General features: G+C 36.8%; 1 protein-coding gene across 2 annotated transcripts in view; it reads left to right on the plus strand.

The window, feature by feature from the left end:
- LOC119784483 (E3 ubiquitin-protein ligase Midline-1-like) overlaps positions 1-15,965 on the plus strand; it is an 86,838-nt gene extending 70,873 nt beyond the window's left edge. For both annotated transcript variants that reach the window (XM_038286660.1, XM_038286580.1), the window contains exons 5-10: positions 6,194-6,342; positions 7,338-7,465; positions 9,551-9,694; positions 12,472-12,633; positions 12,730-12,937; positions 13,010-15,965. In XM_038286660.1, coding sequence (XP_038142588.1) covers positions 6,194-6,342; positions 7,338-7,465; positions 9,551-9,694; positions 12,472-12,633; positions 12,730-12,937; positions 13,010-13,358 — 1,140 coding nt within the window. In that variant the 3' untranslated portion in view covers positions 13,359-15,965. The remainder of the gene's footprint in view (positions 1-6,193; positions 6,343-7,337; positions 7,466-9,550; positions 9,695-12,471; positions 12,634-12,729; positions 12,938-13,009) is intronic.
- The last annotated feature ends 531 nt before the right edge of the window (positions 15,966-16,496 follow it).

The following is a 16,496-nucleotide window of genomic DNA, read 5'->3' on the forward strand; positions in this document are numbered from 1 at the left end:
ATGGGTCGCTCTCAGGAGCTCAGTGAATTCCAGCGTGGAACTGTGATAGGATGCCACCTGTGCAACAAATCCAGTCGTGAAATTTCCTCGCTCCTAAATATTCCACAGTCAACTGTCAGCTGTATTATAAGAAAATGGAAGGGTTTGGGAACGACAGCAACTCAGCCACGAAGTGGTAGGCCACGTAAACTGACGGAGCGGGGTCAGCGGATGCTGACGCGCATAGTGCGAAGAGGTCGCCAACTTTCTGCAGAGTCAATCACTACAGACCTCCAAACTTCATGTGGCCTTCAGATTAGCTCAAGAACAGTGCGCAGAGAGCTTCATGGAATGGGTTTCCATGGTCGAGCAGCTGCATCCAAGCCATACATCACCAAGTGCAATGCAAAGCGTCGGATGCGGTGGTGTAAAGCACGCCGCCACTGGACTCTAGAGCAGTGGAGACGCGTTCTCTGGAGTGACGAATCGCGCTTCTCCATCTGGCAATCTGATGGACGGGTCTGGGTTTGGCGGTTGCCAGGAGAACGGTACTTGTCTGACTGCATTGTGCCAAGTGTAAAGTTTGTTGGAGGGGGGATTATGGTGTGGGGTTGTTTTTCAGGAGCTGGGCTTGGCCCCTTAGTTCCAGTGAAAGGAACTCTGAATGCTTCAGCATCCCAAGACATTTTGGACAATTCCATGCTCCCAACTTTGTGGGAACAGTTTGGAGCTGGCCCCTTCCTCTTCCAACATGACTGTGCACCAGTGCACAAAGCAAGGTCCATAAAGACATGGATGACAGAGTCTGGTGTGGATGAACTTGACTGGCCTGCACAGAGTCCTGACCTCAACCCGATAGAACACCTTTGGGATGAATTAGAGCGGAGACTGAGAGCCAGGCCTTCTCGTCCAACATCAGTGTGCAACCTCACAAATGCGCTTCTGGAAGAATGGTCAAAAATTCCCATAAACACACTCCTAAACCTTGTGGACAGCCTTCCCAGAAGAGTTGAAGCTGTTCTAGCTGCAAAGGGTGGACCGACGTCATATTGAACCCTATGGATTAGGAACGGGATGTCACTTAAGCTCATATGTGAGTCAAGGCAGGTGAGCAAATACTTTTGGCAATATAGTGTATGTTTAATTCACCCCAGCTATAGTAAAGGGTATCTGTCAAGTTTCTGAACTTCTGAGACTTGCAGCCTACTGATTGTTGATGATGAAAAGGAGTCAATCCTCTATTATGAGCATTGTACAAAACTTTGTTAATATCTACCAACTTAGTTAATGTATTATCTGCCATTTAAACTGCAGAGAAACATATTTAAATCAGAATTGAATTACCTTTTGTTTTGGATATTGTTTTATTATTTCATACAGGACCAGTCAAAGTGCTCAATGAAGTTGATTACAGAGATCCAAGATGTGCATTTTGTTCAAGTTAGATACTAAGGTCTTCAAAATATTCAAAAGGATCCTGAAAGACCTGTAAATGAACAAAAAATGTTAAAAACAAACTTAAACTAAGAGTTCAAAATATAAAATGCAATTTTGTTTAATGTACAGTTTTGTTATAAAAAGGCTTTTAGATGTGGCTTGTTTCAAACATTATCTCCGAAAAATAATTATAGATGAATTGAAGAAATTTTATATTTCTAGGCATATCCATGCTTCCCCTTTTTGAGAGTTTATAAGTTTTTTTTTTTTTTTTTTTTTAATAGATTTGCTTTGATCTTGTACAACATGAATTGTGGAATACAACTACTGGATACAACCTAAATAGATCAATATATAACATTTTAATAGAATTTTCTTTAATTTGGGCGTTTAATGCAGCATTTCCAAAACCATAGTTTGATTTTGAGTTATTCAGAGTTGGGCCAGATTTGCTGCTTTAAATCAGCAAATCAGTCATTTTGCAAAAGAAAAGTGTGAATAGGCTTAAGGTCGTGCATTAATGCTAAACAGTCTTCTCAATGCTTTTCTGGCAGATAGAGGAAATCTATAATACATCAAATGTATTAGTACATCTAGTACCTCAAGCCAGGAAGCCCCAAGTACTTCAAACTCCATGCATGGTGTCCTGTTTCAAGAATACTCTTTGTTTAAACATTTCATTAAACTTCTAACATGCTTTACTTTTGTCTAATCCATCATAGGAATATTTAACCAAAAGTAATTAGAATTATAAAGACTTTTTTTTTTTTGCAAACACTCCCTTTCTATTTTTAGTCAGCAGTGGTTTTGACCTTGGAACTCTTTCATGAATATCAGTTTTGCATGATAATACTGTGCAAAAATGGTTAAGGTCAGCCTCAACACTGAATATAACCAAGGGAAGTGATGCCAGTAGTGCTTTAAACACTGTTCTGTGTTAAACTGTCACACCTTTTTTAATTGATTATGCGTTCTTTGGGTAATTTTGGTTGACCAGTCTCTCCTGGATAAGTTCCCCATCGTTTTCTTTATGTGCATTATGGCTATATTTAGCTCGATTGCATCCTTAAATCTTAATAACCCTTTCCAGGTTTGAAAGGTGTGTTGCTTCCTGAGATCTTAAAGGTGTCAGAAAGGTTCTATTTACTGTGTACTATAATTATCATCTGCGATAATAGTAATAATCGAGCTTGGTTTTACTTATAAATTAAGCTCTTTTAACAAGGAAAATGTAATTTAATGAAAGGTAATTCACTACTTAACGAGAGAGGATGCTACGTTTTTTTCCTTCATAGGGCCAGATTGGCTTAGATTGCCATCATCCACTTGTTTTTGGAATATTTTGAAAACAGATTTTATTTTTCATTGTCGTGTACAAAAAAAAAAAATAAAAATATTAGGTACGAACAGTTTAGGTGATACGTTAAAAGAAGGACAATGAACAGAAGACTTCAAAAGGGGCAGACACTTTTTTTTCTTTTTAACAGCACTGTATGTTAACACAATCCTTTAACTGCCAGCAGATGGCAAACTATTCAGATGCCTGAGATACAAACCCTTCTGAACAGACGGGAGATGGCAGACTGGCCAAAGAGACCTCCCACAGCATATGGAGGAGATGTTTGCTTGTACTCTCAACCGAGATGATATTTTAAGCTCCATGTAACGAGTCTTGGAGTGACTCCGAATTTTTTTCTCTCTACCATCTAATGTGGATGCATAACATTTAGCTCTGCATCAGAAGGACTGGACTTTAAAACCTGGCATTTTTTCACAAACTAGACCCAGAAGTCATCTGCAATCAATCCTGGGATACAACTTCTGTTGTGTACAGTTTTGTTACAAGCCAAACTGCTGATGAAATGGCAATTGACCTCAATAAAACCAGTGACCTAAATCTGCCTCTTATAAAAGCCGAGGGAATGAAACTGGATGGCAGACTACAAGAGCTGAAATCCCATAATTATGTGCAAAGAGAAAAGGAAATTCACTGACAGATCAAAAGACATTTGAAAATTTCCAGAAACCTCAAAGTTAAGTTTAAAAAATTTAAAGATTGAATAGCAATGTTTTTCCAAATAGTTTCTAAAAATTCTGTTTCTCTGAAAAGAGCTTAAAACCCATGTGCAATAATGCGTTGCGATCCAATAAAAACAGATTATTATACAGCTTATCATTGAAAGAACCACATACCAGCAGAAAAACATAGTGGCAGCTTTTATGCACTAATTTTGCTTAAATTGAACTGATAAAAAAAAAAGCCATAAACCAAACAAAATAGCATCAGAAGAGTATCCTTTTAAGGAGCCTGAGGTGTGAAAAAATAAACAGGACGCAGTGCTTTTAGGTTTGGTAGATGTATATTAGGTGATTGAATAAAACAGAAAATTACAGCAACACGATGAGACAAGAGGATTGACTCAAAACAAATGAATTTCAAAATCATAAAGTCCATAGTCCATTGCTAGTTCGCCATCTTCAGGTCCAGATGAGGATTAGATCTAAAAGGGGGGGGAAAAAAACCCGACCTAAAAGATCAGAAAAATCCATTAAATTTTATCAAAAACAACTAAATGCAAATATAATATAAAGCAAAACAATTATATTTAAGCATTTTATTTATGCATACTTAATGCAAATGAATTAAATATTTCTAATAATTAAACATTTCAATCAGGTTAAATTAAGCATAAATTAAATAAAGTAAAACAAAAAGTATCCCATTTCAAGCTTAATTTAAAGTAAAAGGTAAAATGCACTTTCAAAAATATCAAAAAATAAAACAAATTGTCAAATACTCAAGCAGGAGGAGCGAAAGTAAAAAAATTTAATATACATACTGCGCAATATCAACTTAAGTGTAGCTACACTGTTCAGATCAATCTTTTAAATACTGCTTCGGAATCAAGGTAAACTTGTCAAACATGCACAAAATTCAGCAAGCAAGTTACCTTTTCAAAGAGAGTGGGGTGTACTTAGCCACAATCAGCTCTGGCAGAATCCCAGCGATGGTCCAGGTAAACAATGTCAATGATTTTAATAAAACAACGCTCTAAAGAGCAATCGAGCAAAAATACCACAAGGAAATATAATATTGCATCAAATAAACTCACCCAGCAATCAAATCAATGGGGTTAAAGGTTTCAGATGAACACATGGAGAAGACACCAGCAGCAAGCCAAAATCACAGTGGCAACAGGTGAGGATCCTTAACTGCATGCTTAAGGCGGGGCTTTGAAGAAGCTTACTATTTTGTAGTGATGGGCTATCTGAAGCCAGGCTTCGAGGCTTGTACCGAGTAATAAGGGGGCGTGTCAATGAAGCCCCGCTTCGAGGCCTGTGTTGTCTTGTTGAAAACCACGTGACTGGCAACAAACGAGGCCTCGCATTGCATTGGTCACGTGACTGCTTCATTTTGCGTGTCGGTTTTCAAAATAAAAGCGCGATGAATCCTGTTTCTTCGTGGGTTGTAGTAGGTGGTTTGGTATCAGCAGAACAGTATTCATCAGCAGTGGTTGAAATGGAGCCGTCAAAAAAGAGAAAAACCTCTCATATGTGGGAGTATTATGAGATGACAGATCACAATCACAACCTGAAACAGTGAAAAAAGTCCTATTCCTAAATAAAAACAATTAAAACACTGTATGTGTAACTTAATATTAAGAATCAGAACTAGAACTCGTAGGAAGAGATGATTTTAAACAAATTCTGTCTCTAAGGAAGCAAGTTTCAAGCTCAAAGTACACAGAGTCTGCAGCAACAGTCACTCAGTTCTCAATACATTAAAGTAACACATCTTCATTGTCTAATAAGTCCACGACATAAAAGAAAACCTAACACCACCACTGATGGTCAAGGATTAGATTGGCTACAAATCATTTTAATCATTAAAACATGACAATTAAATAGGATTCTCCTCTTACTAAACATGAGTTTGATGAAAACTTTGTGACAATATTGCATTTCCTAATATTTGGAAGTATGATCCAACTGAGTAACAAGGCTGTTACAGTTTCACCAGCAGATGTCACTAGTGAGTGATGAATGAAGCATCGAGTAATGAACTTTTTTCAACACTTTGCGTTGGAAAGCTTCATTGCTTCATGAGGCTTCACTTGCCCATCACTACTATTTTGGGCAATACAGGAAGTGGGCCTGAAAAAATAAAAGTCTCTGACTAATTGTGGGTTACATAAGCAAAAAATTGGATCTAAAATTTACTCAAACTATTGTAATTTCACACTCAGGATGGACATAACATCAAATCTAAAAAAACAATCAAATCACTCAAATCAATCAATGTGTTGAATTTAAAACAATAAGCACATTAACTTGCCTGACAAGGCGAGTGGATGTCTTAGTCCAGTTTTTCTTCTTCTAGAAGTATGGTGCGGATCTATTTCGGCTTAGCGTATAGCCTGCGTTTACTTCCATACCAATCGCATGAGATTAACAGCAGTCTACTCCAACTCAACCAATAATTAAGCCTTGTTTTAAAAAAATCTATTATCCAACTTTAATATTTATATATATAATGAAATGGAATGATCGAGAACAACTTCTAAGTTTTTACGTTTTTTTTTTGTGTGTGCAAATTTTAAAATTAATCTCATTGTAATCATATAAACTCCAAGCAGGTTTTAATTGATCCACAACCTCTCCATTTTGCCAAGGCCATTTCTTCTGTCTCCTTTCAGCATCCATGTTCATGTATTTTTCCCTGAAAAATCTATCCTGAAAAGGTCCATCTACTTATCAATCTCTCTGGTGTGTACAGGCACAAAGGCTACGGAAGCTGGCCCAGCAGATTTCCAACTGTAAGCAGTGCATCGAGAGGTCCTCAGCGCTCATCACACAAGCCGATCAAACCCTGAAAGAAACGGACCACGCACGCTTCCTACAGACTGCCAAAAGCATCAATGAAAGGTCAAGCAGCCCACACAAATTTCCTTCTAAATAACTTGCTCATTTACAACACATACGCAGCGAGGCAGTTTAAAAACTTTCTCAAGAGACAAGTGTAATTTTTTTTGTTGGATTGAGACTAATCGTATTTTACACTCTGTTGCTGCATTTGAATAATTGATTCGGCACAGGAGAGCAGATCTATGTGAGTCAAGTATTGGTTTCCACCCAGGAAAAAATGGGGTTGAATGATATCAGAATAATGTATCCTTTAGATCTTTTTACAAAGCTGGATCATCCTCAGCTGAAATTTTTCCTGGACTGCTACTTCATGTGCAAACTGACATCACAGACTTTGTTTCACACAAGAAAAGTCCTGGTCTATTGAGAGTCTGTGTCAAATGATGTTCACCTTCTTTTGTCTCCATCCTTGTCATAAAAGGGGAAGTCATATCACCTCATTGGACTTACTCTATATGGATTATCTTCCTTTGAGTTAGATTTCAGTTCAAGTCCAAATCCAACTTCAAAGTATTCATCATACAGATCAAAACCTAAGAACTATTTTAACCTGTCCAACAGGTTACTAGGCATTTTTTAACAAATTGGACTTGTGTGGAAGATTCATCACTTTCATTTAGATTCATACACATTGAAACATTGAAATCTCATTGATTAATTTCTTCTTAAAATAAATGCATTTCTTCTTAAATAGAGGAGATAATTGAGACACTTTTCCAATGGAACAAGACAACTTGCATTTAAAATAAAAAAAGAAAACAATTGCATTGTCTTATTTCAGTTGCATATTATCTAATTATCGTATTTTAAGATTACAAAAACTATATTCTATTTACCTGCTCCAATTAACACTAAATTCACTTAATTTAAGAAACATATACTTATTTCTATTTCTTATTCTTACTTGCAACAATTGGTCTAAGCTTTGAATTTTGGTCATTTTTATTTAAACGGAACAAAAAAAGTTAATTAATTTTTTTCCTTTGTAAACCTAGGGTTTCCATGGCAACAGCATCAACCCAGGTGCTGATTCCCGAGATCCATTTGACAGACACGTTTGACACGTTTGCCCTCGACTTTACTAGAGAGAAGAAGTTGCTGGAAAATCTGGATTACCTCACAGGTTAGCGACAATCTATGGAGAGCCATTTCACCCAAAATTAAATAAATAAATAAATGTATGTTCTGTGTGGCTGTTCAGTAGCAGTCGAAGTTGAAGCTGTTTTTTCAAAAGTAAAAGTTAAACAAAACTCAAAGGACCATAAAACACGTCGGATATTAAACTTACAGCGTTCTAGTTCATCTATTCGATCGGCAGCTTCCCTAAGAAGAACCGATACAGAACGTGCTGCACCCTCTGTGTTCGCCATTTCTAGACTGCTTTTCAGAGGGAAAGTCCACAGGGACTGAGCGCTGCAGTTGCATCTAACCAACCAATAGGCTGCCATTGTAGCCTGAAGACACCGCCCCTCATTATCATATTGAAGCAGAAGCGAAGAGGGGAAAATAGAATGTGATAAATTAAAAAATAAGGAAATACTTAATGAATAAGGGAAATTGGAAAATGGGAAAATTAAAATTTTTTCAAACAAATGGTAAATGAAAAACAGATAAAAGAAAAATTGGTAAATAAAAAAGGGATATAAGAGAAATTGATTAATGAAACCGGGAAATAGGAAATCAGGTTAATAGAAAGAGGAAATTGAACAGTGGTTAAAATAAAAGATAGATTAATGAAAAATGGGTAAATAGATAAAGAGATTAATGAAAAATGTGTAAATGAAAAATAGATAAAAGAAAATGGGTAAGTAAAAAAAGGGGATATATGAGAAACTGATTAATGAAACTGGGAAATAGAAAATCGGTTAATGGAAAAAGGAAATTGAAAAATGGTTAAATAAAAAAATAGATTAATGAAAAATGGGTAAATAAATAAAGGGATAAATGAAAAATGGACAAATGAAAAATAGATAAAACAGAAATTGAGAAATAGATAATCTGAAAAATAAATAAATAAAAAAATTGGCTTAATGAAAAAGGGAAATTGAAAAGTGGTTAAATGAAAATTGGATTAAAGAAAAATGGGTGAATGGATAAAGGGATAAATGACAAATAGATAAATGAAAAAGAGAAATTGGGAAATATCTCTTTTTTTCTTCATTTTTTAATTTATTTTACTCATTTTTTATTTATTTCACCCATTTATTTATTTATTTAATTTTGGCTGAAATGGCTCTCCATAACAATCTACCTTGCTTAACGCCAAAAAGAGTGTATTAAGAAATATAAGGGTGGTTTAAACATAATTTCTGGATTTTATTTACCCCACTTTGTGAACCCAAAACTTTCAGTTTCTGCATCAATTTCAAGCTTCTTTGTTTTACTCCCGTCAAGTCTGTATTCAATTTAACCTAAAAGCTCCTCAATTATTATAAAATATTTATTGTTCCTCATTCACTTGGTTGGGCTTATCAAAATGTCACTGGTAAAGGATGAGCACACCAGGCAAAGAAATAAAAAATAGGGATGGGCATTTTTTGTGGTTCTGAAGGCCTGTGAAAATGGTTGGCTCATATTTATTCTCTGCGACGCATGAGGGTTTCACTGGAGGGTATTTCACTCAGTGAATCAGCCTGAATCACTCCGCTATGTGCAGCCACTCATGACAGAAAGCTTGGAAGTGGGAGCGAGTGACAGGCACAAAAAGAGATAAGAAGTGGCTTTACAATAATTTCAAGCCGGGCCTGTGTATCTGTTTGTTTTTTCAACCTCACTCTGTTCTCCTCCTGCAAGAAGCTCAGTAGGCTTGACACAAAAGGAGCCATTTTCAACTGAATTGTCAAAACACATCTGTTTCCCCACAAATCAATACATCAACGAAACAGAGCTAGCGGTTTATGTGATTATGCAGTGACTCAGATTTTGAGCATCTAATGAGGTTGTGCCATGTTCTCTTCCTGCCGTGATAATGTGATTTGGTTATTTATTTCCATTGCAATCACTGTTCAATCTATAACTCTTGTTTTCCTGGATGAGTATAAAAAAATCAATAAAGTCTTAAATTAGATTTTTGTGCATATTCAGAAGGTTTATTAGATAGATTTCATTGTAGCTACTTAAAACTAGTGAATAACTAGCTTGGGATTTCCCTAATGTAATATGCCGCATCTGGGGGCAAAGATAATGATTCTGGTTTGGTTCTCCACAGCTCCAAGTGCTCCGTGCATAAGGGAAGAGCTGTGCACAGCTTCATACGACACCATCAGTGTCCACTGGACGTCTGATGATGAATTCACAGTCGTGTCCTACGAGCTCCAGTATGCCATCTTCACCGGACAGTCCAACATTGCCAGTAAGTGCATCTGGACAATCTAGGCACATTAAATGTAAGTCATATCTTATGCACACACTGAGACCATTATTCTTGGTGTTGGATAAAAAAAAGGAAAATAAATTGCACTTTTGCTGTTAAAGACATTGTAAGTTAAGTATAGATTGTTTATTTCAATTTAGTAGTATTCAATATATATGTAGGGATTTCAACAAATTTTGGCATAAGTGGGTACAACTGACTGCTAGATCTAGGGAAAACCCTAAAATGAGCTTTTGTATTTCCAATTAAGATGTTGAGATGGCTATTTGGTGAAGGAAAAGAAAAAAATTATAAAAAAAAGACCCATTCCTTAAATGGAAGCAAGTTTTTAACCTTCATTCCAAGCCACAGAGCAACATAATAAGTGTAGACAGTTTATGTCAGGACTGTGTAATGTCTCAGAACAGAGAGACCCAGTATTTAAGGAAAGACAGGCAATGGGATAACTCAAAAAGTGTTTATTTAAAAACCGGGTTGCAGATCTGCAGTTGCAGCAGCCAGGGCGTCTGAGGTAAGAAACTCTCCAGCATGTTCTGCATGTTCTCCGGGGTTGAAGCCAGGTCAGGGAAACAGATCAGAAGAGGAACAGGCAAGCTCAGAGGTCCAGGAGCCCAAAGCCAGGTCAGACAAACAGATCAGAAGAGGAACGGGCAGGCTCAGAGATCAAGGAGTCCAAAGACAGTTCAGGCAAAATGTTAAGACAGGAAGAGGCAGGCTCAGTGGTTGAGAGGCAGAACAGGTCAGGATTAGGAAATCAGAAACACACAGGAACACCAAAAAAATCTCTTACCACTGGCTAGAGAGAACAAGAATAACGTGGCCTGATGACTGGATGCACGCACCTTAAATAGAGGCAGGAGCAAGTGGATCAGATGAGCAGTTATTAGAAAGTGGGAAAAGTTAGGTGAATAGAATGAATAATTAAGCCAATGATCAGCACCAAGATCATGACAGACTGTGCTGTCACATTGTCACACGATGAGTCTGAGTTAATCTATAAACTCTGAATATGTTTTCAGATTTCTGACAGAAAATCTAATATCAGACCCACACTTTCAACTAAATGCCCTATGCAGCAGTTAGGTCGGAGTATATGCTTACAATGACAAGTCAAAACATACACACCTTAAGAACCTTGGACATTGCTGATTGAGCAACAACTACATGAAGGAAAATGGGTCAAAGCACCAGAAGACAAGATTCCCTGCTGCCTTTCAATCAAACAGCCCCATCTGTCTTTCATCTACACCAGTTTTGAAGTGTTCTTTAAAGATTCAAACACTTCCCACAAAAAGTCTACCTTCCTTTGGTTTTTAATCTCCTTTCTTTTATCCTTCATTTCCTTTTTTATGTGCTTGACGTTTATCTAATCAAGGATTCCTACATATGGTTGTCCATTTTCCATTACAACTTTCATTACTTCAACACTTAAAAACTATTAAGAAGAGACATTTATGACACTAATGTGACACTTCATTTCCCTCCAGCTGTCACATCCCTGTCTCTTTTTGTTCAATAAGATGCTGTGATCTTCCATGCTCTCTCTCCTATCACATTGCTAATGACAGAGGTGTTACTGTCAAAATTGGGAGTCAAGTGGCAGATCATTTTCCCCAGAGCTGCCGAGATAAATCACATGGCAGGAAGTTGAAGTATTGTATCTTTGTTGCTGTAGTTCAACAAAAGGAACATTTCAATTTCTGTAGAAAACTGTTAGACAACTTAAACTGGACCCGATTTTGAAAAGTCAAAACAGTGGCAGCAAATTTCTAAACTTCCACATTTATCACTCTGTAACATTCATGCTTAAATTTAGTTTTCCATTTACATATAAACTGTAAAAAAAATATATTACTTTTTCAATGTTACAAGGTGTTGTATCAGTGCTGCTGGTTAAATAAAACTACTTGCTACTAGCTTACCTTTTTTAAAAGCTTGATTTGTGAGTAAATAACCAAATAAGGTTTTTCTTAAACATTATCACCTATAACTGCATGTGCATGTATCCATAAGGAAATCCACTCTTACCTATTAACAGAAGCTTTGCTGGTAAAAGATCTGAAAATGTTTATTCTCCTCTGCTTATTTTTAGCTTTTTAGTTGCATGTATGTGTGTGTCTAGAAAATATTTGCTTTTACAGTTGTGCAGTTTAGCCTGTGAATACCTACATATTTTACTTTAAACAATGGTAAAACTAATCTAACAAAGGGTGAGAACAGCAAAACACCTTTAGATCAAAATCAGGTTTGCATAAACAAGAATATGCCACTATGACACCTGATTGCAAGCAGCAAAATAGATTTGATCTGACAACCAGCTGAATTTAATGCAACAAGTTACCTCACATGCTTTTTTTTTTATGCACATATCAATCAACCTTTTTACATGTTTAATTACGATAAAACACTCACACAAGTCAGTTTCTTAGGTTAAAACATAAAACAAATATTATGTATTTGTACTTATACTCCCAAATAAACGTTGGCCTCAGAGGCACTGTGAAGGTACCATTAAAAAAAAAAAACACTGACTGCAGAAATGATTGTCTTGGTCTAAAGCGAATGTGGTGTGAATTGTTTCCTCTTGTGCCTTTTCTCTGCCCCTACAGCCAAGGCCTTACTCATCTTTTTCAATTTAGTGCACTGTGTTTTCACATTGAACATTGATCTTCTGCTGGAGGTTTTGTTTAGTGGGCTTAAAGTATGCTTTCAGTTGTAAGTTTCAAGAAGGCTTTTTTGTTTCCCTCTTCTATCAGGTCTATGCAACTCATTGGAAAGTTGGATGATTGTTCCCAACATTAAACAGAACCATTACACAGTGCATGGTTTGCAGAGTGGAACTAAGTATATCTTTGTGGTGAAAGCCATTAATCAAGCAGGAAGCAGGAGCAGTGAACCCGGGACTCTGAAAACAAACAGTAAGAGAACTGGACTAGAATAAAATAGTTTACTCTTTGTAAAGAAGCCTAATTCTCCATAAATGGTATTCAACTATTTACATTTTTCTTAACCAGGCCAACCGTTCAAACTGGATCCAAAATCTGCTCATAAGAAGCTCAAAGTTTCCCATGATAACCTAACAGTGGAACGCGATGAAACCACATCCAAGAAGGGCCATAGCCAGGATCGGTTCTCCAGCCAGAGCAGCTATGGCGTGGTGGGAAATGTCTACATCGACAGTGGACGTCATTACTGGGAGGCTCTGATTGGAGGGAGCACATGGTGAGAACTATTCCTTTCTTGAGCATTTTAGCAAAGACTTTTGCCAAGTATAAACTTATTTCTGCTAAACAGGTACGCTATAGGTATTGCATACAAGTCGGCACCCAAGCACGAGTGGATCGGCAAGAATTCTGCCTCTTGGGTGCTCTGCCGCTGTAACAACTCATGGGTGGTTCGCCACAACAGCAAGGAGCTGGCCATAGAACCCTCCCCCCACCTCCGACGGGTAGGGATCCTGTTGGATTACGACGCCGGATACATTTCTTTCTATGATGCCGTCGGCTCTCAGCACCTACATACCTTTCATGTGTCTTTTGTCCAGCCAGTGTGTCCTGTGTTTAATGTATGGAATAAGTGTCTGACGATACTCACAGGTCTACCTATCCCTGACCATCTAGAGGGACTAGAATCAAGCAACTGAAGTCTGCAAAACAAAAACAAACACTCAAAAAGCCACTACATTTAAGCTGCACTGGGCAACATTTATAAAAAATATTCTGTCTTGGTAGACCGCCCTTGTAACTCACCCTTTTCTGCTACAGTTAGCTACATTTCATTCTGCTCATGCACTACTACACACCCAAAGGCAGGAAAATAGAAACTCTCTTTTCTGACTCAAACTATAAAGCATGCTTTAAACAGAACAGGTAGAATACTCTGATTTGATATTGTTCTAAGCATCTTTGTCTCACTGTTATCCAGACCATCACAGACTGTTTTCCGGTAGATTAACATTCTGGTTTGCCTCTTAAACTGGTCAGCATATACCGTTACCCAGTGCAGCAGCCATACACTTGCAATGGTATTCATGCTCCTTGACCTTTTTCTGTCATTTAACGACATATTCTCATTAAATTTAATGCGAAAGACAAACCACTTAATGCACAAATTTTTCTTGGGACATTGTGCTGTATGTAGCTCTAACCACCTTAATATCTAGTCTGACCAGCTTTCCGGTGGGTCATAAGCTATGTTTGCGCACTGCAGTGGAGCAGTGCACTGCCATTGTGGGGCACCCAGTGAGCAGTGTGGGGTTAAAGGTCTTGCTCAAGAACCCAAAGTGGAGGCTGTGCGGATCAAACCAGGTTCTTGCAACTTTCTCAGTGCACAAACACACTGCTCTATCCACTAGGCCAACACTCCCAACCATGGTTGGGAATATGTGTTTCTATAACTATGAATAGGCAGTATGTTTGACAAACTGTGAACAACAGTTCACATGGGTTCCTTTAAACAATTTCTAATTGTGGAGATGACAACTGTCATTTCATGGTCCACATGATGGCATTGGTTGACAACGGTTTCCTAGCAAACCTTTGATGCCTTCACCTAAAACCCACAGGTTCATTACTAATTTCAACCTGGAGACTCACATGGAACAAAGCAGCAATTAAATATTCTAACTGATATACGTTAATAAATGGATGGGTTAGACTCTGAGACCCTGACAGAATAAAGCTGATCTATGTAAGCAGATAGATCCAAGTTGATGACTTTTTTCAAGTTCTGCTGGAAAGCAAGGATGTTGTTGAATCTAGATTTAGTGTTCCAGTAAAAATGTTTTCATTGACTCTTTGATAAGGAAACTTCTTACATCGATAGGTTGTGTTTGCTGTAATCGGAGCCCATCAGTCTAAAGGGGGTGATACAAAAATCTGCCACATTTCTCGGATTCACATTCGTATAAAGAATTTAGAAACTGTACCTTCTTCATTCTACATTTAAATCGTGCACCAATATATATCCGCTAATCATGTACGATCCAAATAGAATACATTGAAGTTGTACTTGGACATGAAAGGTTCAGGGGTGTGAAAACCTGAGCATGCCATTGGATTGTTTCAATGATCTACTAAAATTAGTCTGTTTGGAACTCTTGAACTGAAAATGGGGGTTGGATTAGATATTCTTGGTGTTTTAAGAGATATTTGAACTATTGCAAAAGGAAAAACAGCCACAACTTAATTTCCTTTTTTTGTTTGTTTCTTTTTTATATATATATATATATATAAAGATCATCTCAACAGAAATAGCACTTTGAAATGTTCATTTCCTACACAAATTTTTACATGTATATTTACATTTTCACACATCTTGGTCATTGTAAATGCAGAATATGTATAATATGTACATCTGTTCTTCCTGACAAACCCTGTTTATCTTTTTCCTGTTCGTTTAACAACCAGGAACCAAAGTAGCCATTTGTGTCATTTCAGATATATTTAATTCTATAATAAATGCAGACATATTTTTTAAAAGTGTGATAGGACATTGAGTAAGACTAGTAATTGCTAAATTCTGGATACAGATGGTTTTTTGCACATTGTCTACACTTTATTCATGGTTTTGTAGCCTAAAATTTTATTTGTTTGTGCAATTTACATTTATTCATACTTGGGAGATGTTTCTGACCTAATGTGTTAATTTTGTTTTGTGGTTCTTCGTGTGTGTAATAAAAGGCTTGTCTAAAAATTGTATCCCCATAAAATGATGAAATGTGTTAGGCTGAACACTTTGGTGTATTTTTGTGTTACTTTCCAACAAAAGTGGCATTTTATGTCAGTCCTGCATTTGGGACCCGCTCTTTTCAACTTCAGGGTATAAAAATAAAAAAAAAATATATTTGTTTTATTGAAATCCTTACAAAAAGAACAGACTGCTCTCTGAGTTTGGAAATGTCTGCAATGTTTAATTAGATTAAATTAGTAAGTAATAATGCCAATGGAAAATTAAGAGTTCATCCTACAACATTAAAGTTTCTTAATAAATTAGGATTTGTTAAATACAATTCACCATTAACTATATGAAGAACTGTTCTTTTAGGGATATGTCCCTAGTAATTTGTTGGCTACATTGTATCTCTCAGTATGTAATGCAAATATAGTGCTTTAATTAATGTGTACATTTGATCTTTTGAAAAAAATGTTTTATGTTGAGCCTCTGTGAGCACTTGTGGAAATTTGGATATAAGTGCAACACAGGTTTCTGTGATAAATACAAGAGAAAATAAAGATATGTTTCACTTTAAGGTTTATTGTTTCATATTTGCCTTTGAGATCATTGGGGACTGATTGCAAAAATCAAGACATATGTTGTAGTCTAAAAAAAGGCACAATAATTCTAATTAATTTTTTTCATCAGGTCTGTGGGTGACCGGGGTGGTCACCGCACTCGCCAGGACAGCGTTGCGGTTGGAATCAAGGAAACAAGGAAAAAAGGGATCAGGAATGCAGAAATAGATTTCAAAAATTGCCAGTGTATTTATTCACCAGTGCCAAAAGTTAGTTCTCCACCATCAAAGATAAGCAAAATCCTCCAAAATGACAAAATATAACAAAAGTCCAAAAATAATCCAAAAACAGCAAAAAAGGCAAGAATTAGGCACTTAATCAAAAATAAGGTTTCAGATTTCACTAGGCTGCAATTAAACATGAACACTTACTTTCAGAGCTCTCCCCGGTAACCAGCTCTACACTCAAGCACCCAAACTCACAATGAGCAGGGTTTTTATCCTCCTCTTACTAAGCTTGAAACAAACACGATTGGCTAACAGGATTAT

Source organism: Cyprinodon tularosa, unplaced genomic scaffold (assembly GCF_016077235.1).
Source record: "Cyprinodon tularosa strain WSP-4 unplaced genomic scaffold, ASM1607723v1 ctg1, whole genome shotgun sequence".
Lineage (NCBI taxonomy): Eukaryota > Metazoa > Chordata > Actinopteri > Cyprinodontiformes > Cyprinodontidae > Cyprinodon > Cyprinodon tularosa.